The sequence below is a fragment of the Osmerus mordax genome, chromosome 6 (genome assembly GCF_038355195.1).
Source record: "Osmerus mordax isolate fOsmMor3 chromosome 6, fOsmMor3.pri, whole genome shotgun sequence".
Lineage (NCBI taxonomy): Eukaryota > Metazoa > Chordata > Actinopteri > Osmeriformes > Osmeridae > Osmerus > Osmerus mordax.
In genome coordinates, this window is record NC_090055.1 from 8,430,366 (window position 1) to 8,454,785 (window position 24,420).

General features: G+C 46.7%; 2 protein-coding genes across 2 annotated transcripts in view; one reads left to right on the forward strand and one right to left on the reverse strand.

Moving 5' to 3' along the window:
* Nucleotides 1–24,420, reverse strand: part of kpna5 (karyopherin alpha 5 (importin alpha 6)) — a 73,025-nt gene that overhangs the window by 34,440 nt on the left and 14,165 nt on the right. The gene's annotated exons all lie outside the window — the stretch shown is intronic.
* On the forward strand, nt 12,526–17,216 carry LOC136944912 (prostaglandin reductase 3-like). The gene is made up of 2 exons (XM_067238852.1): nt 12,526–13,119; nt 15,408–17,216. Exons 1-2 carry the CDS (start codon nt 12,830–12,832, stop codon nt 16,333–16,335), a joined length of 1,218 nt encoding a protein of 405 aa, XP_067094953.1. The 5' UTR covers nt 12,526–12,829; the 3' UTR covers nt 16,336–17,216.

Sequence of the window (24,420 nt, forward strand, 5' to 3'; positions counted from 1 at the left end):
CTCACTCACTCACTCTATCCTTCTCCCTCTCCCACCCTCTTTTCTCTGCTCTCTCTCTCTCTCCCTCGCCCTCTCTCTGGCCCGAGTGCATGTCCTTTTCATATGAGGATTTAGGTTTCCTCTGCTCCAATAAGTCTCCCACCCCAGCCCACCTCCCCTCCCCCCTTCCCCCTCGCTCTTCCTCTCTTCTCTCTCCCTCGTCCTCCCCCTTCTCCTCCCTTCCTCTATCGCTAAGCTAGACAGGCATGCATGCAGCCAGGTTGCGGCTGGCCGGTTCTCAAACACACACACACAAAGACACACACGCACAAAGACGCACACACACAAGACGCACACAATGACGCAGCTGTTCTGCTGGTGTGTGGAGCGGTAACCTGAGGAAGGGCACTGGCAGGTTGAGGTGAGCAACAGATTTATGATATAGAAGAGAGGTAAACAAAGAGTGAACTTAGAGGACCCACTGATTCCGGTTGTGCAGGATGGCAAGAGTATGTGTGTGTGTGTGTGTGTGTGTGTGTCACAGGCTCATCTGTCATCCATGTGACTTTGTGGAGGACAAGAACACACAGTGAAAAAACACAATCCCACAGGAACTGAGACAGACGACACACACACACACACACACACAGAGAAAAATATCTCAAAACCAGCTCCAGTACACAATCAACCTCAAAGTCGTTTTAAGGGAGAGCAAAAAAAAAACGTGAGAACAGTGAAGCTACGAGTTGACATTTCACAGAGCATGCAAGGCCAGCCAATAATAAGGCCCCAAGAGAGGAGTTCTGCCCCCCCCTTCCTGTCAGATTAGCCTATCAGAGCACCCCTTTGACCCCTCCACTCTAAGCCCCTCCACACAGGAATGTGTGAGCAGGGACTGCACAACAGAGACCTCCCTCGCAATTTCTCTCTCTTCCCCTCCCTCCCCCAACACATGCCTCCTCTCTCCCCTCCCATGACTTCACCCCGCTACCTTTCTTTATCTCTCCTCCTTCCTCTCTCCTTCCTACCTCCCCCGCCTCCCACCCTCCAGAAACAGCTGCCCCTGTTATCAGCAGGTTAGTAACGGCCAGACCAACTCCAGGGTGACAGACAGGCCACGCCCCATCTCCACGGATCACAGCCCCATCCCCAGGAAGTACAGCTGGTCATCTTCCTGGGCCCACGTTCTCACAGCCCCAAGGCTGGGAAGCACGACTCATTTTACAGTCTGGACAGTTCTAAAGAAAACGAACTGAACTGAACACAATGTGGACACCTGGATTCCACAAATAGTGAGTCGAATCGACCATCAGGGATTAGCAGAGGGAGTGAGTTGAGAATAGAGAGAAGCAGCGAGAGAGAGAGAGAGAGAGAGAGAGACGAGAGAGAGAGAGAGAGAGAGAGAGAGAGAGAGAGAGAGAGAGAGAGAGAGAGAGAGAGAGAGAGAGAGAGAGAGAGAGAGAGAGAGAGAGAGAGAGAGCAAATAGAGGACTAGTCTGCAAGTCTCTCAGCAGGCCACCTGAGGGTCATGACCTCAGGACGACCCTGTCAGATGTGCCTGTGGGGGGGGAGGGGGAGGGGCGGGCGGGAGGGGGAGACAGAAGCAGAGGGTCTGCCTAGGAGGGCGGGAGGGAGGGGAGAACAAGCAATGATTAGGGTTGAGTGATGACAGGGGGCCATGTCTGACCTCTCTCTCTCCAGAGGCTGCAGGGCTGCTAGCTGCATGGTCCTAAGCCGCTAACCGCTAGCCCATAAGAGTGAGCCCAATGTACGTGATAATGGCCACTCGCTAACAACTTTAGCTAACAGTTAAAGGGAGATATTGGGTTGGAGCTAACCTGAGCTATCCCATGTATACACGTGTCATGGGGGTTCTTAAAATGGCTAAGAAGCTCCAACACAATGCAGCCACAGACTGACCGCGCTGTTTTTGTTTGTCTATTGCACACTTGTTAGCCGAATATATTGTGCCAAGAGTGTGTGTGTGTGTGTGTTTGCTCACCTCAATTCATCATCAGGATGGTTATGGCACAGTAATACTAAAAACAATCTCCATGATCACACGCACAAACAAAACCTCAAATTGCTATCATCCATCTCCACCTGGGCCTTTAAGACTGTGTGTGTGTGTGTGTGTGTATGTGTGTAGAGGGGGGAGGGGGGGGGGGTTAAATCTCTCTCCCTCTCTCTCTCCTGCCTGGTCTGGCAGAAGATGATGGTGAAAAATTAACGGCGGCAGCCAATCGGGTAAAGGCGCTGGGGCAAAGGATCAATGCTCACCCATCCAGGGCGATGGGCCTCGCTATGTAAAACACCGCCTTAAGTCAGCCGCATCCGGTTAATATTTAATCCTCCGATCCATCTCTCTGTATGTACAGTTCCCCCTCCCTCCCTCTCCCTCTCCCTCTCCGTCCCAAACAACGTTTACCCTGATCACACACACACACACGCATGTTAGGGAGGTTTACTGCGATAAGAGAGCTCAGCCGATTTGCATAAAGAAGGCATATTCTCAGGTCTGATAATAGCCTTCAAACATTCTGGTTCCGGATTGAGGAGAGGGAGGAGGGAGGCATGGGGAGATAGAGGTACAGTAGAGACGGAGAGAGAGAGAGAGAGAGAGAGAGAGAGAGAGAGAGAGAGAGAGAGAGAGAGAGAGAGAGAGAGAGAGAGAGAGGGAGGGAACAGGCCAGGGAGAGAGGAGGTTCAACAGAGAGGAGGGGAGGGTGCCGCTGTATATAAAACGAGAGCTATGCAAATACGAGACGGCGGTAAAACAACACTGATAGGATCTGTTCCAGTTCTTTTCTGTGGCAAATGATTTCTAGGGAGGAAAATCTAAAAGTAACTCCTGAGCGATATGCAAATGAGCCTAACTGAATATACCCGACCCTTCGACACTAGAAAAACACACACTCCTGGCTTGCTCTTCCTCCTCTTCAGAAACACCGTGTGGACATCCTCGAAACGCCGTCCGTCGCTGCTGTGTCGTTGGTGGCGCTGAGGCTGATGCACGCAGCGCTCTGTTTCGCGGCGTCCACGGCGATCGTCCTACCCTGCTAGCAGAGGGCAGTCGAGGGGACGTAGGAGGCCTGTGAGGCACACTCTCCCACGCTATCACAGAGAACTGAGCTGAAAGAGGCCTGTCTGCTGTGTGTGTGTGTGTGTGTGTGTAGGTTCGCCAGGCCTGCTGGTGTGTCTGAGTGTATATGACCTTACAGAGAGCCGTTGGTATGTGCACGTGTGTGTGTGTGTTTGAGCGTGTGTGTGTGTGTGTGTGTGCGTGTAGGCTGCTGTGGGTCCGGAAGGAAACGTTGCAATGACAACTGCTCATTTTCTCACTCATTAACTGAAGTCCCCACTTTCCAATGAGACAGGTCATCAGCAGGCCTCCAACAGCGGGGAGAGGAAGAGAGAGATGGAGCGGGGAGGGAGGGTGGAGGGCGAAGGGAGAGGGACACAGAGAGAGGGAGCAAAAACAGAGAAGGAGAGAGAAAGAGAGAGGAGGGATGGAAGGAAGGAAAGTTGTCAAGAAGCACATGGGGGAAGCAGGTTTATTTCTTTATGGTGGACTGATGTCACACACACACACACACACACACCTCTGACAGACTGACTGACTGTGCGAAGGGTTTCCCCATCTCCCTCCAGGTGTGACCATGAACCAATCAGGAACCTGATACCTGGCATAGCAACCAGATAACAAGAGAGCCGGTGCATCCATCTGCCCAGTGCAGTTCCTGGGGGTTCACTGAGCTAAAGGCTAATAGCTAGCGGCTAATGATGGTGACAGGGCTAAAGAGGGGTTTGTTTCACCAGACAGCTGGGCACAGAGTAGGGGTATTACGGTCTCTCACCCTCCCTCCTTCCACTCCACCTCCACCCTTTCACTCTTAGCCTCTCTCTCTCCACCACAACCTCCCCCTCTCTTCCTTTCGTCCACTAGGCCAGACAGTAATTCTTAATTGACACCTGTCAGGGTAATGGCAGCAGACAGTGGTTGTAAGAACACCAGTTCATCGGTCTGTTCACCCCCCATCCTCCTCCTAAAAACAGCCAGGGGGCCCACCTCTCCAGCCTCCCTGCAACCCCCCTTCTCTCCTCCCTCCCTCCCTCCTCCCTCTCTTCCTTTTCTCTTTCGCTCCTGAGCAGGCTGTTCTGTGCACTCTCTCTCTCGTTCAAACCGAGAGGCAGAGCAGAGATAGACATACTGGAGGAGGGCATGTAAGTCATGTTTAGGAGAGAACAGGGAGAGTGTGAAGGAGAGGAAGATGGAAAGAGAGAGAGAGAACCGGGGGGGGGGGGGTGTAAAAGAGGGAGATGAGAGGAATGTATGAAAGGGAGAGGGAGGAGTGTGCACTGGTCCCTTGGTACCCTCCCTCTCTCTCTCCCTCTCTCCTCCTACTCCATTTCAGGCCCTGCACTCGTTTGTCTGTCTGTCTGTTTGTTTGTTGCCATCAAAGCGCCCCCACAACCCCCCTCCTTCTCCTCCTTCCCTCTTCTCCACTGCCCCCCCCCCTCCTTCCCTGATGTAAGATGCGGGTAAAGCTGCATGTTTTTCTGCGCTCAGGAATTCAAATACTTATTAGACAAAATATTCTGTAATTGCTCATCTTTTATGGATGCGAGTACCGTGTTCAATCTCCACTTGGGCTTCCCTCGGCCCAGCCTCTGCTCCCCTGGAGAAGCTGGCTACCAGACAACCACTTCACTTAACTGAATTTGGGATATCGTTTTTTCCCCTCGTAAATGTTACAGGACTTTGATTATCAAGTACATAACTGCAATCTTCTCCCAAGTCTTTTTTGCAGACGCAAATACATTTCCACTGATCTAAATGTGCTATTAGATATATAAATAAACAAACACGTATACACTTCACCCATTTGTTCAAGAAAAGAATTATTATAAGTTATATAATTATGTGTAAAAAAAAAAAAAAACACATACATTATCATACCCATCATACCTATACATAGTCTTACAAATCAGTTTAACAGACAATGCTAGCAATGCTATAATGCTAGCAGTATAAGTATTAAGCAATTGTATCAAACAAATATAAAAATCGATCAAAAAAAGTATAGAAAGCATATAGAGTATGACTATATGTTGGTGTTGTCCACGCATTAGTTTCATCCCTGTCTGCCAGGATCGGAGCCCTCGAGGTAAGCTCTCTCTCTCCCTCTCTCTCTTCTCTTTTCTCTCTGCCTTACCCTCTTTCTCCATCTGTCATTCATATATACATTTTCTCTCTTTAAATATACATACTGTATATTTGTCTCCTTCTAGCAGTATCTTCCCTCCATCACTATTGACACGCACCTCTCTCTCCCCTTCTATCACTCTCTCTCCTTCTGTTTTCACCCTGTTCTCTACCTCTCCCTGGTGTGTCCAGCTTTACTGTGTGCTGCCGGGCAACCAAGCACATCTGGCCGCTTTAATGATATGACTTCCCACCATGCTTAGCCAGTCCCAGTATGACCTCCCACTGTGACACGCTAGCTGCACTTAAAGGTGTGTGTGTGTGTGTGTGAATATGTGTGTGTGAGTGAGTGCCAGTTTGTGATTCACCATTTTTTACACTGTAAGCGTGACCATGTTTATAGTTCATACAATGTGTGTGTGTGGTGCAGGGTGGGGGGGGGGGGGGTTGTGTGTGTGTGTGTGGTGCGGGGGGGTCTGCACCACTGATGGCAGCAGTACGCCTGCAGGGCAGCTTAGCACAGAGGCCCTGCATAGACATAGACAGGGGAGAGAAAGACAGGAATGGCTTCTCCATTATGTGGAATCATATCTTCAGACGGTCCGCGTTCGGAAAATGACTCCTATCGCAGCGAAACATTAACAGCAAAATGACCTACTCCCTGCTCATACACAAATGACTGCTTAATAGAGTGTATGGTGCGCGTTTGGCTGTGCCGAAAGTGCGCACTCGCGCACACTTCCAAACACTTCCACACTCACACGCGTGGGGGGGGGGGGGGGGTGGATGACCGTGGTCATTAAGGGCAGAGCGAACACGTTTGACCTTTGACCCTCTCCCTTCCCCGATGCAGACGTAAGCGCGGGTCTTGGGGTTGGCACGGCGATCGATGCCACCTGCGAACGACACGCTGGCGTCCCAATTAGGTAACCTCTACGAACGAGAGAAGAGGCTGGCTGCCTGGGACACACACACACACATAAAAACAATACTGGGTGTACCGCTGCGGGTGTGTATGTGTGCGAGTGTGCGTGCGAGGGGGATAGAGAGGAATGCGATGTATGACAGAAAACGGTAAATAGGGTAAGACTGTACTGACCTCTCACAATCTGAAAGCAGGTCCCCCCCAAAAAAGGGGGGAGGGTGCCACAACAACACATATCAGAGGCATATATTCTATAAATAACATTACAACATAGTGCCAACACACACACACACCCTAATCTACTATGCACTCACGTTAAAAACGACTGTGATTCTCGGACCGATACTGTGTCACAACAAAATGTTGAATGTTTGAAATACCCACTATTTCATAAGACTTCCATTAATTATGAAAAGAAAATAATCCGATGTCAATGGGAATGCAAACTACAGCACTGATACCGGTTACCCTAGCAGTGGGAGTACAGAGGGACAGAGAGAGAAAGGAGCAGAGAGGGAGGGAGCCAGGGGCGGCGGTGTGTGACACGGTGATCCTTAGGCCTCAGATTTATAGAGTGCCACGTAAATCTGGGCCTCCTGATTATTTCGAAGGCAGAATATCACATAACAGCATCGTGCCGGAGAAGCACAAAGGTCGCTGTGTAATCTTAGCTACCTCGGGCCCGCTTAACCATTAATCCCAAAGTAGTGCGCGACTCCCCCGCTCACAACGCACTCCTCCGTGATCTGACCAGAACTTTCCGGAAGATCTGACCTGGAGTGTTTTGGAGGATGAGTGTATGGTACTGACGCATTGGCAGGGATCCGTGAAATCGACAGAGAGAAGACACACTTTCATACACACACACACACACACATTCATACACACACACACACACACATTAAAGCATGATTTTAACAGGCTCTAGGCCCTATCCTGCGTGACAACCACTTTACTATTGTACAACATCAGGATGAATGGTTGTATTTTTTTTTTCAAGGTTTACTACCAGGAGACAACTTTTCATCCAGGTTTACTACACGCACACACATTTTCATCAGTTTATTACAAACACACACACACACTCGACTCCATCATGGTTAACAAAACACACATTTTCATCACTGTTTTGTACTAACACAATCGTACGCTACAACTTAACTAGTCACGTTTATAGATGGCAACGGAGTATAAAAACACGTAAACATGTGGAGGTCAACATTTTTATATTGTTAATTAATATAATACTTAGAAGTACATAAAATTTGAAAAGAAAGGGCTCAACAATTAAAGGGTTTTATTTTTTTGATTTAATTAATATCACGGAACGTATCAAGGAGTGTATAATTTTTTTATAATGCTTTATACATATATAAACACACACAATTATACCTTTATAAATATATAAACACACAATTATACCTTGAAAATCCCAGCTTAAAAAAAAAAAGGTTCTGTACCTGAATAATTTATTTTAAGTCTAACGTTCTAGTGATTTCCGGTTCAAACCTAACCTGACGCGTCCGTCCTCACGCTTCTAACTGGCACCGGTACCAACGCTGCCCGGTAACACGGTTCTAACCTTTGTACCGGCGGAAGCGGAAACCCAACACGGGCACTCCCCAGCAGGTCACAGGCTCGCCAGCCGCCTGATCCCAGCTTGGCCGCCCGCCTGCGCCAGGCCCTGGTTCCCCCGGTTAAAAGTAGTGGATTAGCCAGGTCATTAACCGACCCGGATCCTCTGACATGATTAGTCAGCCAGCAAAGTCCATTTGTCACCTGCACAGGCAAATTGAGTTGAGGCAGCACTGGAGGCTATAGGGACTGTATAATATCAAGCTGATTAGATCAAGGCTTCGCCGGACCTGACACCCTACTGAATTTGTCAGCATTAATCGTTAAGGCCTGTCAGAAAGCCATCAGCTCTACAGATAATTAGAGCAGGGCTAATGAAGCTTAGGGAAGCTACCTTACACCCCTCCCTTCTAATCATTAGGAACCCCCCCCATCACCAAGAGAGAGAGAGAGAAAGAGGTGTGTTTTTCTACTCAGACCATGAAGCCCAGTGTGTGACACAAGCCCAGCCTTTAATGAAAGATCACTCCTTTCCCCCCCCCCCCCTTTTTTTTTTTTTAAACAATCGTTCTCGTCCTCATTACTACTGGTTGAGGCTTCTAAGTCAAGGACGAATCTCACTTCAGCCTAACGTCCGCATGAGAACTGCACACACACACACACACACACACACACGCATGCACACACACACACACACGTTGTTAAATTGACTCGAATTAACTATGGACAGTCGTAAATGAAATTAATTACGCACTATAAACCTACATCTGAAATAGAAACATTACATATAAATGGCCTCTCCACGAAAACTAAATATACATTATGGAAATCTGGGCCAATTTACTGTCTCAAGTAACATTTGAAAGATGGCACATACACACACACACACACACAAATAGAACACACACACAGATGCAGTAACACACACAATTGGCTGAGCAATATCTTATTATTACAAAACTGTCAAGTGATAAGCCTTGTGTTAATGACATGAGGTTCATTAGCGTATAACATTAACTTGTTACAAAAAAATATTGTAATGTCCATTGCAACTCTCAAGTGTGAGGTTTGAACTTTTAGCGAGTGCTTGCAATGCTTAAGAAAAACCTGGAAAGGTGACTAAGAAGCCACAGAATTGTCCTGTCTCGAAGATAAAAAACATTTATCTTGGAGACACTCCCTCCTCAACCCTTAGACACACATAAAAACAAAGTTACATACTGTATAAATATATGTACCTATTATAGCGTCTATCAAAAATATACAACAACACACAAAACACAAAGTCCTGTAGGATCTTAGGGGTCCATTTGTCTGAGTGGCCTCTCCTGGAAACCTTCTCAATGATCAGCTCTCATTCCAAACTCAACCACCGTTTAGCACTCCTCCAACCGCTCTTTCTATAAATCTCTCGCTCTACTTCTCTCTCTCTCTGTATCTGTACCTCTCTCTCCCTCTCTCTCTCCCTCTCTCTGTCTGTGTCTTTCCCTCTCTCAGACTACAGTGTGAGACAGATCAGTAACAAAACCCTGTGTTGCACCAGCTGGTGTGCATTTTGTATTTGTTCTAGCAGACAATCGTAGTGTGTGTGTCCTCTCTGCACAGCCGACATGATACAGAGATAGTGTAAACTGTGCTTGTCGGCCTGGGATTGACCCTGCCGTGACCCCTTATGAACACACCGTCAGAGACCGTCGGGATCAATATGCACCATGACACAGGGGTCAAGGTGACATGGTGTTTACATGCAGGATCAGCTGGGAATCATCACGGAAGAGGTGTGTATGTATTGTATTGTATGTGTAGAGACGTTCATGCTGTGGGTCCATCAGTACACATTGAAGTCTCTCTTCCAGTTTTCTTTATATTATATCCAGTGGATAGACAGGCAGACGGATATTAGGAGAGAGAAAGAATAGAGAGGTAGAGAGATAGTGATAGAGTGAAAAGGGGAGCACTGGTTGAATGTTCTTCCCAGCCAGTCAGTCACCCTCCGACTCCCCTTCTCCATCTTTCACTCCTATTTAAAAAGACAAACCTGCAAAGTTCAAAGTCTTCTCTACTCCCGCTCGCTCGATTTCAAAATCTCTTTAAAATTCTACAACTGTCTTTTGTTCACTGCAGTTGTTAACGCTAAACTTCAAAGGCCCAGCCTCATTAGGCCAGACCATGAAATCCTTGTCACTCATTTACATTTGTTTAAAGGCTAGAGCGGGGAAGAAAATGAGAAAGAGATAGAGAGCCTCAATCCAAATCACTAAACCTCATCTTTGTATGGCTGTTTCCAGCTATCTGGTAGGTCGGTTGGTCCTTGCTGGTCAGAGAGTAAACATGATTGGTACTGGTGGATACTTGGGGATGGGGCATCTGAGATGGAGGGTGTGAATTGAGGGTAAATTGTGTGAATCCCTTCTGTCTTTACTTCAGAGAAGCAATATAAACTTCCAAGTGCCCTAAATAATTACAAGGCTATTTAATAATAGCTCCTTTTTTGAAGTCTTTGTCAGACGTGTATCCGTCAACCGCTCACATTGTAACCAGCAGCAGTTACTTCAAAAATAAAGATGGGGGGGGGGAATAATTTCTCACTGATTCGAAAACTTTTTTCATGTCTCCGTCTGACAATTGGGTTGTCCTTTGAGCGGCTAAATCTGTCAGGAATATGCTTGTCTCCGCTACGAGATTTATTGATGTTTATCAGGAATGAACAGATCAAAGCCTGCCACATGACAGGCGATCAATCACGTATCATATCAACGCTGGCAATCCTCTAATAAAACAGAAAAGAAAAGAGAACCGGCTCTCACCAGTTTTTCTACCCCTGTTTTCGACTCAATTATTCATAATTTCTCACTCTAAAAACTAAAGTAGCCCATTTGTCCTCGTGGAGTCCTCGTCTGACCAACCGCAACGGACTTCCTATCCCAAGTAAATATAGACTATCATTGAGTTATTACATGAACCCTTGTGTCTCAAAATAAACACATAGCCATGTGAAAAAGTATTCAAACTAAGGCCCTTATCATCAGTGAATTTATAAAACTAATCTAATCATTTTAAGAATCATAAGATTGTGTATAGCTATGGAGGCCTTTAGACTGGAGTGTGTAGCCCGTTGAATGTACGGTGGCTTGTGAGACGGAGCCCGGTCTTACCTGCGGATCGCCTCGGCTCTTGTTGCTTTCTCCTTGGCATAGTGTCCGTCACTCTCCACAATGCTTCTCATGCAGGAACTAAAATAACCAGTCTGTCAGTGGAGAAAAACCATCCCGTAGTTTTCTGTCGTAAACAACTGTCAGTAGTTTATTTTACCGTTCTGTTGCCTGTTTGTTTGTTTTTTGTATCTTTACTAATTTAAGAATTCAGCCCACCTGACAACGTGCAGCTTTGTCTAATGTTTTTTTTCACCAATACAGGCGAATGATCAAACACACAAAAGAAAAAGAAAAAAGTTTCTGAGAAATTACAACAGCGTTGGGGTGGTTCCAGGTCGTGTAGTGTCTATAAAAGACCATCTTCGCTCATCTCAGTCGCAGAAAAAAGCGTCAGACATCAGAGCCAAGTTTCAGTCACTCCGCTGCTGCCACCGCGGCTGAAACCACTATCTATCTCACGGTGTTGTTGGGCTACTTTGTGACGCCTTCTCTCCCCCAAAAAGAAATGAACTCGGATTGTAACAAAACAAATAAGTCCAATGTGAGCGAAAGCGTGTGAAATGTATTTCCGTACCAGCGCTTCTCGAACATCAGATCTGAAAAGAGAGAGAACAGAGAAAATAGACAAGACATTAGACGGTTAATGTCAGCCCGTCACCACGCTACCTCCGCCACATCAAGCCTCGCCGTCCGCGGATACTTTCGCTACTCACTATCTTGAGTCGAGCGGTTGGCATTCTATTCAGTTCGATCCTACTTACATTGGGAGTCGTGAAAATGATTCTCACTGGCCTCTCGTCTAGGCAGACATTCGCGGGTGGTTGGCGAGGTGAGGCGCCCGCTACTAAAAGAAACAAACAACGTGAAGGCGTCCACCCTCGCGGACAGATCGACATGAACTAATTTCTCTTCTGTAAACTCCAGGGAGTGCGCTAGCCGACGTCTTCTCTGCTGCTCCGAGGGAAAAAACTGAAGCGCAGCGGATCCAGAAGCGTTTCAGACAGCATCAACTGATGGACAGACGCATCGAGTAGCGTTTCTCCGCTACACTCCTCCCCTCGCTACAAGCGCTACAAGCGTCACTCCGGCAGTAGAACCCTACCTGTCAATCTTTTTAATTGTCTTGTTTTTCCCCTCTACTTAAAAAACGAAGGATTGACAAAGAAAGCTTGGAATCAGTGGCTTGATAAGCAATGTCAAATTCTTATTTTGAGATATTGATATAGGCTACATCAACTTACGCATAGCCTATCACAACATTTAGTTACTAATCTATAAGGCTAACAGTTTTCATCCAGACTAATTTTGTAAAGGTTATGATCTCAGGGTATTCAACATGGAGTCAAATTTGAGAAGAGGTGTTAGGCTATCTTGACTTTATGGATTGGTCACAGTTAGGCTATATGCTGTCCAATTGCTCCAGGGTTTAAAACGTGAGAGCAAGCGATCATAACCATATTTTGGCAACATAACAGCCTACTGCCAACGCATGCTTGAATCCATGAACGTGCCTCTTTCAAAATAAAATCCTCACTAAAGTCTTATATTTTCAGCGGGGGTTTAGTATGCTACTTAGGCGAGTCTGCTGTTACTAACACATTAGAGTTTGGCATTTGAGTGGTCTAAACAATCGCTGAGAATGTATTTGGAGACTAGGGTTTGATTTGTTTCACCTTACTAGGAAGTGATTCGCGTCCGGGAAGAGGAGGGACTCCGACGATTAGCTGCCTGTTCGCCCGCATGCTACAAGGTTGCGCCGTGTTTTTGGCTATGTAATGGGCATCTTAAAGACGTTAACACACGGCTACAGCGATTATTGCCTCAACGCCGCGTGCATTGTTATGTTTTAAAACAGCACGGCTTATTGTGTTGTGGCCTGCTATGCAGAAGAAAGCCTAGCACAGGCTAACGATAAACACGCTGTTATTATAGGCTATCAATGCACGTTTAGTGTCCGTGAACTTTGTCACATTTCCCCCTGTTGGTGCAATGTCCACCTCGTTCTTCTCCAGACACGGTAGGAGGGTGTTTTCGGTAATCAGCGGGGGGCGCATCCGCAGTGGAACCGACGCACTTTCTGGAGTTCATTTCGTTTTGCGACGCTTCATTATAGATTTGTCATACTCCACGCACTTCATGGATTTTAAAGGCTCTTCGATACCGAGCTCTATGAAAAAGCTGGTCGTTACAAAGCTTAGTCAAAATTTTAAAGACGCAGTTGTCTTGCAAACTGTTCCAGTCCCTACACCTGGCGACGGAGACTTGCTTGTCAGAAATCGGTAAGTTTTTCGTCAGCTATTCTGGAGAGAAAAACCTCTAATTTGCTGCACGCCTAAATATGGATTCGTACAAACATTGGGACATGTCCCATGGAATTATAGACATTATTGATAAGCGCGGTGGTATTGTTTAGAAGTTACGAAATGATCCCTTACCTCCGCCCAAATCGCCATAAACATCCCCATCGGTGTCAACAGTTGCATCCATTTCAAGAGAGGGCGAAATACGTGAGGGATACAACCAAGATCCGCCCCTACATTTGTCTATCAATCCATCTCACCGTCTCTGTATCTCTCCTTACGTCACCATTCTGCGAACAGGAAAACATTGGGGCTGTACGGACTACACGAGAAAGAGACCGAGAGGCATCTTTGCAAGGCGTTAGTGACTGCAGAAATATCACCAAATCACCCGTTAAGTTAAAACCGAAACTCCGTCTGACTGTCCCGGCAGTCAGCCTCGGCCTAAAGCCTGCATGTTAGTTGCCTAGTCCAAGTGTCTCCGAGATCGATACTGTCGGCTAAGATGAGAAATGCAGTGATCATAATCGAATCTATTATTTAGTTTCATTTTAAAGAGCTAGAGCGTGGCAGATGTGATTGGATATTACTCACGAGATATTTAAATGTGAATTGAATGATTGTTGAGAGTTGTGGCTGAGCGCCTGAAATTGACCCTGTAGCCTTAGAACGTTGACCCTTTATCCGAACTCTAGTCTGCAGCCTATAGTTTCAATAAAGAAACGGCTATTGTCTTAACATATTAGGTAGCTTACCACAGATATGTAATTTTGGTTGTAGCTGACACTACACCAATTTAGTATAAGCTATAAAACATATAGTCGTGTTATAGCATGAACGAATATATATAACCCCGTTGTGTTATAAAAATGTAACCTATATCTTTTCAGTCGTCTTGAGAATTACAAAAACACTGTTGATGCAAGCTCTTGCAGGTGCTCTACCTCTGACCTATAACATACATGTAACTCATGCATGTCGAAAGGCCCCAAGGCAACCATGTGATCACCATTGCCTCATTCACCTATTGTAACAGAATAGAACAAAGTACAACAGAAAAAAAAACGTACTTTTCCTTTCAATTTTTTTCATAGGCCTATCAGCGTACTTGACGTAATTAATTAGCTTATACAAGATGTTTGTAATTAATTAAAAACAGCACTAATCACAAGTTGTCTCAATATAGCCTAATCATTACTAATAAAAGAAATGTTTAATTGCGTAGACGTTTAATCGAATTGTTTTTTGTACATTTGTTTTCATTAGACATTTCTGAACTCGAATTGGTAGGCATATGCCTAAATATATTGTTTATAAGAAGAGCAGAACAACAAATCAGTGCATTCATCAAATTAGGTGAATTATCATCTTCTGTGAGTTGATTGAAAAAAACGCTCTTGGTGCCCGAAACACACCATGAAATGCAAAACGTCGAGGCATTAATGCATATGATTCGTGCGGTCATTTTGAGTCCTTAATTCAGATGTAGGCCTAAGCACAAAATGCTAAACTGACAGTGAGTATAAGCTACGAGGCAAAAGTCTCCCGATGAATCTATTGAGTCAGAAAGTATTCAAACCGAGGGGTTTTCATCAATTTAATTGGTCTTGTATTTGTAACTTAACGGAATTGGTAGATCTATGCACCATGTGAGATCCACAATGAAGCCTCAAGCAAGGCATCTAATGGGGGAAAACATTTTTTTTTTCATATTTATTTTGCTCACAGTCTTCTCCTTTATTATTAACAGCGTAAAAAACAACTAATATTGTTGCAAATATACATACAAGATATATGATTATAAATACATACATTATTTTAAAGTACAGTTTGTTCCAGTGTGCATCTCTGAAGACAATAAGTCGTGACATCATGCAATGTGTTTTTTGATACAAGCCTTTTCCTGTCAGTACTGGCCTGTTTTCTTCAGGAGAAATGAAGACGTTGCCAAAACAAGCCAAGTGCCTCCTACCCTCCTGTCACTGATGTTTTCAGGAGAGTGAAACTGAAAAGCTGACCTTCTCAGTCTTACAGTATACTGAGACTATTAAGATGAGCCCAGTGTCTGAGGAGATAACTCACAGACCAGTATAGGACTATAAATACTGATTATACCCACTGATTACTTTCAACAACCAGTTATTTGACAATAAATGACTTTGAGAAACTGTTGGATCTGTGTATTCTTATCCAATCAAAGTGTGTATTGTTTTATAATCACTATATCAACAACATTTGAAATATAATGAACTGTTCTTCTTTTTCAGGTTTGTTGGTATCAACGCTTCTGACATCAATTACTCTGCAGGTCGGTACGACCCGTCGGTGAGGCCTCCGTTCGACGTGGGCTTTGAAGGCATCGGGGAGGTGGTGGGGCTGGGCCTGAGCGCCAGCGCCCGCTTTACCGTGGGGGACACGGTGGCCTACTTTGGGGACGGGGCCTTCGCAGAGTACACCGTGGTTCCTGTCAAGAAGAGCGTCCCTGTGCCGGCGGTGAAACCGGAGTTTCTGACGCTCCTGGTGAGTGGCGCCACCGCCTACATCGCCCTGAAGCGCCTGGGCGACCTGGCAGAGGGCCAGACCGTCCTAGTGACCGCAGCCGCTGGCGGGACTGGCCAGTTTGCGGTGCAGTTTGCCAAGAAGGCGGGATGCCACGTGATCGGCACCTGCTCCTCCAATGAGAAGGCTGGATTCCTGAAGACCATCGGCTGCGACCGGCCGATCAACTACGCGTCAGAGGACCTGGCCGCGACTCTGCGGACAGAATACCCCAACGGCGTGGACGTGATCTACGAGTCTGTTGGCGGGAGCGTCTTCGACCTCGCTGTCAACTCCCTCGCCACCAAGGGGCGCCTCATCGTCATCGGGTTCATATCCGGGTACCAGACCTCCTCGGGGGTCCAGCCCGTCCGGGGGGGGACCCTCCCTGTGAAGCTGCTCCAGAAATCAGCCAGCGTCCGGGGCTTCTTCCTGCCCCACTTCCTGGGAGACTACAGAGAGGCGCTGGTTAGCATGATGGGGCTGTTGGGGCAGGGCAGGCTGGTGTGTGAGGTGGACTGTGGGGACCTGGCTCCAGAGGGGAGGTTTGTGGGGCTGGAGGCCGTGTTCCGGGCTGTTGACTACATGTATGCAGGGAAGAACCTGGGGAAAGTGGTGGTGGAGGTGGGCCATGCCCTGGACACTAGTAAGCTGTGAGCCCAGAAAGGTGGGCGGAGGTGGACATGGCCCCTAAACAAAAGGACTGGGACAGGTAGTCCCTGGTGAAAAGGCTGCTTCTTGGTTGTAGTCCAGGGTCTTGCTAACCCAGCACTATTACTGATAGCCCAATATACTATTAGACAGAACACACTGGGGGGCTCTGAACACCAGCAGATTTATTTTAATATAATTATAATACAAATGCACACAACTAATCGCTACTGTGACAGCTGAAATTTAAATTTAATTTCAATGTAAACAATGTTGTTTTTTCAAACTCGGTTTCTGCTCTTTGTTGATATTGTGACATGTTTTTAATACAGTAAGGCCAAATCCTATTTTGATTATGTTGATAAAAAAAAAAGAAGAAATGCAGGATTCTTCTGCTCTTTGCTTGTTTTGTCTTTCGTCATTTTCTCTTTCCCTCTCACGCTAGCTTTCCATCACTATTACAATTGTAAAATTAACATGATTTCATTTTGGTTTTCTAATGTGTCTAATCCGAGTTGACATGGAGAGATCAGTGTGTGATTGCAGCACTTTAAACAATTAACAAGCCCATCAGTATTTTCTTTGTTAATGCACCATTTCTTTGAATGCTATAAAAGGGACAGTTTAGCATAATTATTGCACTCGTATGCTTTTAGCATGTTAGCATGCCTCCAGCTATTTGACCTGAAGCAGCAAGTCTTTCTCTTTCTGTGTCTCTCTCTCTCTCTAACATGCAAAACACATACACAATCTAGAGTATAGGATTATAAATATATTTGTAATTAAATTGTTAAGCCTTAAAAAAAGAATTTGTTTGGAGAACTATCACCATTCTGACCCATCAGTCATTGTGACCCACCGTCGTATTGCGACAAATTTACCGCATACAAAAACAAAGTGAAGCATTTTTCTTTTAACCGTTGGGCTGTCTCAGACCCCCCACATTGCAAAGGTTAAAAGAAAATTATTTTTATTTGGTTTTTGTATTGGGTAAAATTGGGCAAACACAACGATGGTTCGTTATGAACCTTTGGGTCATGTGACCCAAAGGCAGCACAAGGGTTAAAGGTGACATTTCGACAATAATTCTGAAATCTAGCCATTCCTAGTGTTCTATACCTGTTACACTCGTTTGAATATCCAGAAATCTGGACTATAGTCTATAAAATGTGCAATATTTTATGATACAGATATAATCAACTAGGCTGTACTGTCCAATAATGAATGCATTTATTCATCGTTTATGATTGAAATTACTCCTGGAAGTATTTGTAATAACAACAGTGTCCGCTTGTCAGAAACGGGAGCAGCTCTGGGTCCAGGCGTTTCATTGGGTGACAGAAGCAGCACTCGCATCATCAATCTCTCATGTGCACACGCCCCCAAGCAGCACATAATACTACATTAGGCCAGCAAACCAGAACTCCGGTTGAAAATGTCATTAGTTTTCTCCACAACAAGCAGAAAATCGCTTCTATGGAATGTCTCGTAAAGTGCCCCCTAACGTGCAAGGTTTCCTCAGCGTGTGAGGTTCAAATGCACCTATTTTCCCCTCAAACCAAGTACTTTGTCTCAATACGAACAGAAGGTGTTGGTCTGGAAAAAAACGATTACGTGTTATGTCTTACCCGTTACAATTTGCTCTCAAGTTGAGTTGGTTATCAATATCAGCATACATTTTCACAGGGATAAAGGGCTAGTGTTTATTTACACACACACACACACGCCCCCACCTGCTTGCCGTGGATGATGGGGAGCTCATGCTCTGTGAACACGTTAGCTCCTTATTTCCTCATCCAGGTGGCCAACCATAACCGCTCCCAGTGTGAAGCAACATACAGGTGTCCCCACTCAGCACGTCCGACTGCAGCCATCTGCATCCAGCACGCCGAGTCCCTGTGTACAGCTAGACACGGACGGACCGTCCTCCGAGGGCCCAGGAGAATGCTAGCTCTCCTGGAGGCTGCTTTTCTCCCATGTAGACCAGGGTTCTCTAGCACGGTTCACTGGAGGACGAGCATCCTGGAAGGGGATCCCACCAGCTCTAATTTGACTCTCCGGATTTTAAGGAGCAGCAGGTTGGTCAGTTGGTTAGTGAACGACAAATGGAGGGAAAACCCGACAGGAGAGGATTTCTCCAAGAGCAGGGTTGTAGAAAGCGTCTGTAGATACTGTGTGATGGGGTGGGACTGGTGGGTGTCCTCTGTTCAGCGCTGTGGTTCAGTCAGGGGTTTGAAATGCAGGAGCACGCTCGGACATGCCGGCGACGGCGAGGTGAGAGGGGTGAGCCACATGCATGTCTGGTTAGATTTAACATGCTTGGATACCGTTGCCGCCGCTGCGCGTGTCTGCTCAGAGACGGGGAGGGACTGGCAATGAGCGTCTCTCTTTGGTTAGGAGTATGGATCCCTCTCTCCCTTCCTCTCTCCATCCCCTTGGGCTCACCTGTACCTTTTACCATTAGAATGAGTTCACAGTCCAATTAGTGCCTAGGCCAACATGGAGACAACAACAGTTCTTGTTTAATTGGTTTGTAGCTGCATACAGCCTCCTAACAAAAGATCCTAGACCCTGGAGGTGCACACAGATGCATTCAGCTCATGCTCCAATATTTTCAAGCTTTTCAGAAATTTTACCATGTTATTTTTGTACAGAAAAAGGTGTGTGTGTGTGTGTGTGTGCGTGTAGTAAGTATAGTTTGGATGTACTTACTAAATCACTTACTAAATCAACATGCCAATGACACCAATACAAAACACACACACACACACGGTCTGAAACACAAGGCTGGCACACAAGGCTGGCACGGTAACAGAGACATCTCCTTGATAGTGTGGCATGGTGTGGTATTACTGTCATGTGCTTCAGGGACAATGTCCAGCACTGCCAAGCCTCCATTCCTGTCTCTCTCTCTTTCTATCCATTTCATTCTCTCTAAATGTCCCTCTCTCTCCCCTTGCTCTCTCTTTCTTGATCACTCACTCTTTTTTTGCTCTATTTTTCCTCTTTTTCTTGCTCTCTCCTCTTGCTCTCTCCCTGCTTCTAGCTCTTCCTCTCCTTTTTCTCTTAGACTCTGAACTCCCTAACTCCCAGCACCATCATAACACCAATCCTAATTACAAACCTAAACTCCTCTCTAACTAATTAGCCACTGTAGACCAAGAACATTTAACTGAGGTAAGAGAGATGACTTCATTCATGAACAGTCTGGTTCTTTATGGAAATCTGCAGCATTCAAGGTCTGGCTAGGACTCTCTGTTTCCAGGTAGCTTGTCCTCCATTTAACTGTTTTTTAAATGGTAGGTTATTTGAGATCAAATAACTGTCTTTCTGTCTACTTGTTTACCTACCTGTCTACCTGCCAGTCTGCCTGTCTGTCTGTATGTCCATGGTGAGACTGCTCAGTGCCCCTCAGACAGAAGCACACACAGCACCAGGACAACTGCAGGAGGAGGAATAACTTCCTTAATAAAGTCCCTCTGATTAATTGTAATAAAGGTGTCGCACATAAACGTGTCCCCCTGATTGAGTAATTCAGGGCTGGAGACAGTAAGCACATCCCTGGTGATTGCGGCCTGACAGAGGATTGGGGCGGCGGGGGAGAAGGAAACTGCGACACAACCCCCCCCCCCCCCCTTCTCCACCCCCCCCGCCCGCCCCTCCACGGCCAGCTCTCACACAGCTGACAGTTATGAAATACAATTATCAGTTTGATCTGTTTAAGAATTCATCACCGGCTCTGCTGCCCAGTTAAGACATTCAGTGAGAGGAGAGGGGGAGAAGAGAGAGGGGAAGGGAAAAGGGTAGGAAGGGAAGGAGAGAAAGAGGGAGAGAGAGACAGAAAGGACAGAATGGCTTGTTGAAGAAAAGGGATTCCATTTTGTTCCAGCAGGTAATAAAAATTATTTCACCAGTCAGTTTTATATCACTCTCAAAATATCTTTCATACGTTAAAGGGATAGAAACAAATATGTGGCTGGCTGGTTGAGATATGATTGATATAAAAATAATATATTTGAAAGGAAAAGGGATAATTATCTGGGTGTTAAAGACGTTTTCAGATGGATTGTATAATTCCAACTAGCCACACACCCGCAGTGGATCAGCCCATGGACCTCCATTGTAGACGCCTTCATCACTTCTGTCAGTTTGGGCGTGTTGTTCCTGTTCCTACAGGGGAACTCCAAGGTCAGTTCCTGTATGTACCCTGGATTGACGGACAGGTCGACAAGATCATCCCACTCATCCCACCAAACCCCCCCCCCCCCACACACACACACGCTCTCCTACCCTTCCCATCAATCTTATACCCCACCTAGTTTTCACCAAGTTTCACCCCCCCTCCTCCTCCACACACAAGCCTCAGTGTACCCCCCCCCCCCCCTTCAAACACACACTCTTCCCATCCTTCAACCCTCTACCCCACTCAGGTCCCAGGTTTCACCCCCATCCTCCACACACACAGACACCTCATTCCCCCCTGCACACACACACGCCCCCTATTAATCCTATACCCCACACTCCAATCCCCCCACCCCCCAAGGACGTGGGGGTGTCAGAGAGCCGTCTGGCCCTACTCTGAAGTAATGGGAGCCTCCCTCTGACAGTGGTCATCAGGACACGGCGCCACGGAAACCATAAACACCACATGACAGATGGCCGCCAGGACGGCCGCAGACAGGGAGCGAGGGATGGATGGCGGAGAGAGTGAGAGAGGGGGAGAGAGAGAGAGAGAGAGAGAGAGAGAGAGAGGGGAGAGAGAGAGAGGGGAGAGAGAGAGGCAGGGGTGAGAGGTGAGAGATGAATCGAGACGGAGGGGAGGACGAAGGAAGAGAGATTTCACGTTCAGAGTGTTTTGTGTGGGTGAAAAATCTACAGGCGAGGGTATTATTAGTATGTTCAATGTCAACTGTGAAGAGTGCCAGAGAAACGGGTGGAGGGGTGATCCAGTTTTAAACCTCTCCATCACTCCCACCCTCAAAACAGGAAGTCACACAGTAGTCAATCCTTCGTCCTCCTTAATTCGCCAATCACAGACAATTAAGGAAGCTTCACGTTACAAAACAGGAAGTGTGTTAGCTTAATTTTCACTCACCTTTTTTTCTCAGAATCTTCTCTAATCACACCAAAGAGCTCATGTTGTTTTATTTTGCTTGTTTATAAGTGTTTGTACCTGCCAATTAACACAGTCACACAATCCAACCTTGCTGAGGGCCTGGGATCAGGAGTTAAATCAAATCATAATCAAATTGAAGTTTCTTTCTCTGTGTGGTATACAGTGTCAATACTTTGCAATGCATTTGGGGCAGATAGCAATATGCAGTGTCATTTTGTGTATTTATGCAAATATACAGTGGATAGTGTTGTCAGTTAACCTGGGCTGACAGTTCAATAGTGTGATGGCTTAGAGGTGGAAACCGTCCTGGCTCTGGAAGTGTGCCACATGGAAGCAGAGAACAGTTTATGGCTGGGTCCTGTGATGGGCCCATGGCACTTCTTCAGTGCCGTGGGGTGGTTCTCGAGATGGTTCTCCTGGCCCCATTCCACCAGGGCTCTTCCTTCCTCCCTGTAGGCTGACTCATCACGGTCTGTCACAAAAAGGAGTTGTGAAGACCCAGGTCCCTCTGCTTGGTGAAGAGCTTGGAAGGAACAAGGATGTTGCATGCTGAGCGGTAGTCACCCCAAACCCTGACCTGACACTAACCAGAGCCTTCGTAGCAAACTCAGTGATGTCGGCCTCAAGCGGAGCAGAGGCGGAGTTAAGATCGGCAAGGTGTTGAGTAAGGCATTGTCAAGTGTGACACAGAAAGGTTCGGGTTGGGTTAGGGATTGCTTAGGGTTGGGTTAGTGTGAGGTCAGTGTGAGGTCAGGGTTGGGTTAACGCTGGTTTGAGGTCAGATAGAGGGAGGGAGTACAGTTCGGTGGTAGAGCATTTGACTGCAGATCAAGCGTCTGCAGGTTCAAAATCTCCCCCACTGCATGTGGCTTTGTACGTAAGCATCAGCAAAATGAATACTTGACATTGTATTTCGAATCTCGACAGATATAGCCGGGTTGTGTGCTGTTGTGGTAATTCATTAATTCACGAATCAAGCCAATCTTGTATATGTAAGTTTTACCAAGGGAGGCTGCCGTCTTGGTGAGATAAATGGCGACAACAAAGCCTTAAAGAAGAATAAAAGCATCGTTGTGCAGGTGGAGGTGAGAAACAGGTTGCGTGAAGACAAGGTGAGGCGTGGAGTGTGGAAGGCTGTCAACATGTGACTGGTTGTCATGGGTCCCAGAAGAAGAGAGACATTGTTGTGTTAGCAACACCTTCATCTTCTCCATCTGTCTCCGTTTGTTTACGGCACGACACACAGTCGCGCACATCCACGGGCACGCAAATGTACACGCGCGCATGCGCACATGCACATACATATACGCATGCTCATGCGCACATACATTTAAAGCTCCATGTTGCTTTACTGACTCCTGTGGAGGAGTGACGGAGCCGGGGTGAATCTTCCGCAGCCAGCAGAACGTGCTCACGTCTGCACTCGATGCTGAGCTGTTGTCTTTGGAAGTAACACACGTCTCTGCCCATGAATCGGCATTCATCTATCCATCCATCTATTTACCCGACCATCCCCTCCAATCCAGGCCTGCATCCATCCATCCATCCCTAAATTCTATCCAGCTCTCCATTCACCCATCCATCCCTCCCTCCCTCCCATGCACCTGGGTATTATCGGAATATCCATCTGAATCTGAATATCCATCACCGTGCCAGGGTGTCAGTCTGATTGATGGCTCACTCCCAGAATCCTTTGTTCTCCCGGTAGGGAGGGAGTCTGGAGCGAGACAGGAACATCATAACCCACCATGATCAGATCTGGAGTGTGTATTCCATCGTGCGCTGGGTTTGAGAAGGCCCAGAGTAATTCAGCTCACCAGATAACGCCTTTATGGAGTTCTGATGTCATTATGAAGTCACATGGTTTAGTGCATGTGGTATTCCTGTAGTGGGGCAGGTGAAGATATTACACGCGAGTGTGAGATGGTGCAATTAGGCAGACATCTCATTCCTATCTGTCTGACAGATGAGGAGTCAGATCAGAACAAACACTCTTGGAGAGGGTGTGTTAAGATTGGATTGTTAGCTCATCTGTTCTCGACATTTATTAAGAGAGAAGAGAAGGGAAGAGAAGAAGAGAGGACAAAAGAAGAGAAGAGAGGAGAGGACAAGAAAAGGGAAGAGGGGTTATAAATCAAACTGTATATTGACCATAAGTGATATTAGTGAGTAGTGGCCTTGCATCCATTAGCCTCTCAGTGGAGATTCACACAGACCTGGGAGGAGAAGGGTGATTAGGAGGACTGAATCACTGCAAACAAGGAAACACCCCTGGCATCCCAATGAGCTCCACTTCTCTTTCAAGGACTTCCTGGTAATTCTGTTCACCACAAAATGAATTCATCATCATTGTTTTTCTGCCCTCTCCTCATAGCTTTAGTAGCTCAAGGTGCCAGTGATACCTGGCATGTGTGTGTGTGTTTGCACGCCTGTGTGTGGGCCTTGTTTTTCTGTTGGCTTGCTTGCCTGTGTGTGTGTGTGTGTGTGTATGTGTGTTTGTGTGTACAGGGAAGCGTTTGACGTGGTGCCGACAGGAGCCCTATCTCTGCAGGATGGAGAAAGGTGAGCAGGCAACAGAAGGAGCCCATGGAGGAGGTATCTGACATCTGTCAGGATCCAGCGAGGTGGGGGGGACTCACCCCCCCCGCAAGGGTCGGGGGTCACATCTCACACGGCACTCGCTGAAGTTGTCACGACGCCGTGACACATCCTTGGCAACGGTGACCAGGACCCGGACAGGACGGGACAGCGCGGGACGACCACAGAGCACTTATTCCTTACACCTACCCTGTCCGAGGGCACGTCTTTCTTTTTTCTTTTCTTCGCCTCTCTCTCTCTCTCTCTCTCTCTCTCTCTCTCTCTCTCTCTCTCTCTCTCTCTCTCTCTCTCTCTCTCTAGTCACAGAAACGTCAGTGTTGTTGTTGCTGCCGTGTTTTCTTCTTTTTGTTTTTTTTTGTTGAGGAAGTCGGGATGTA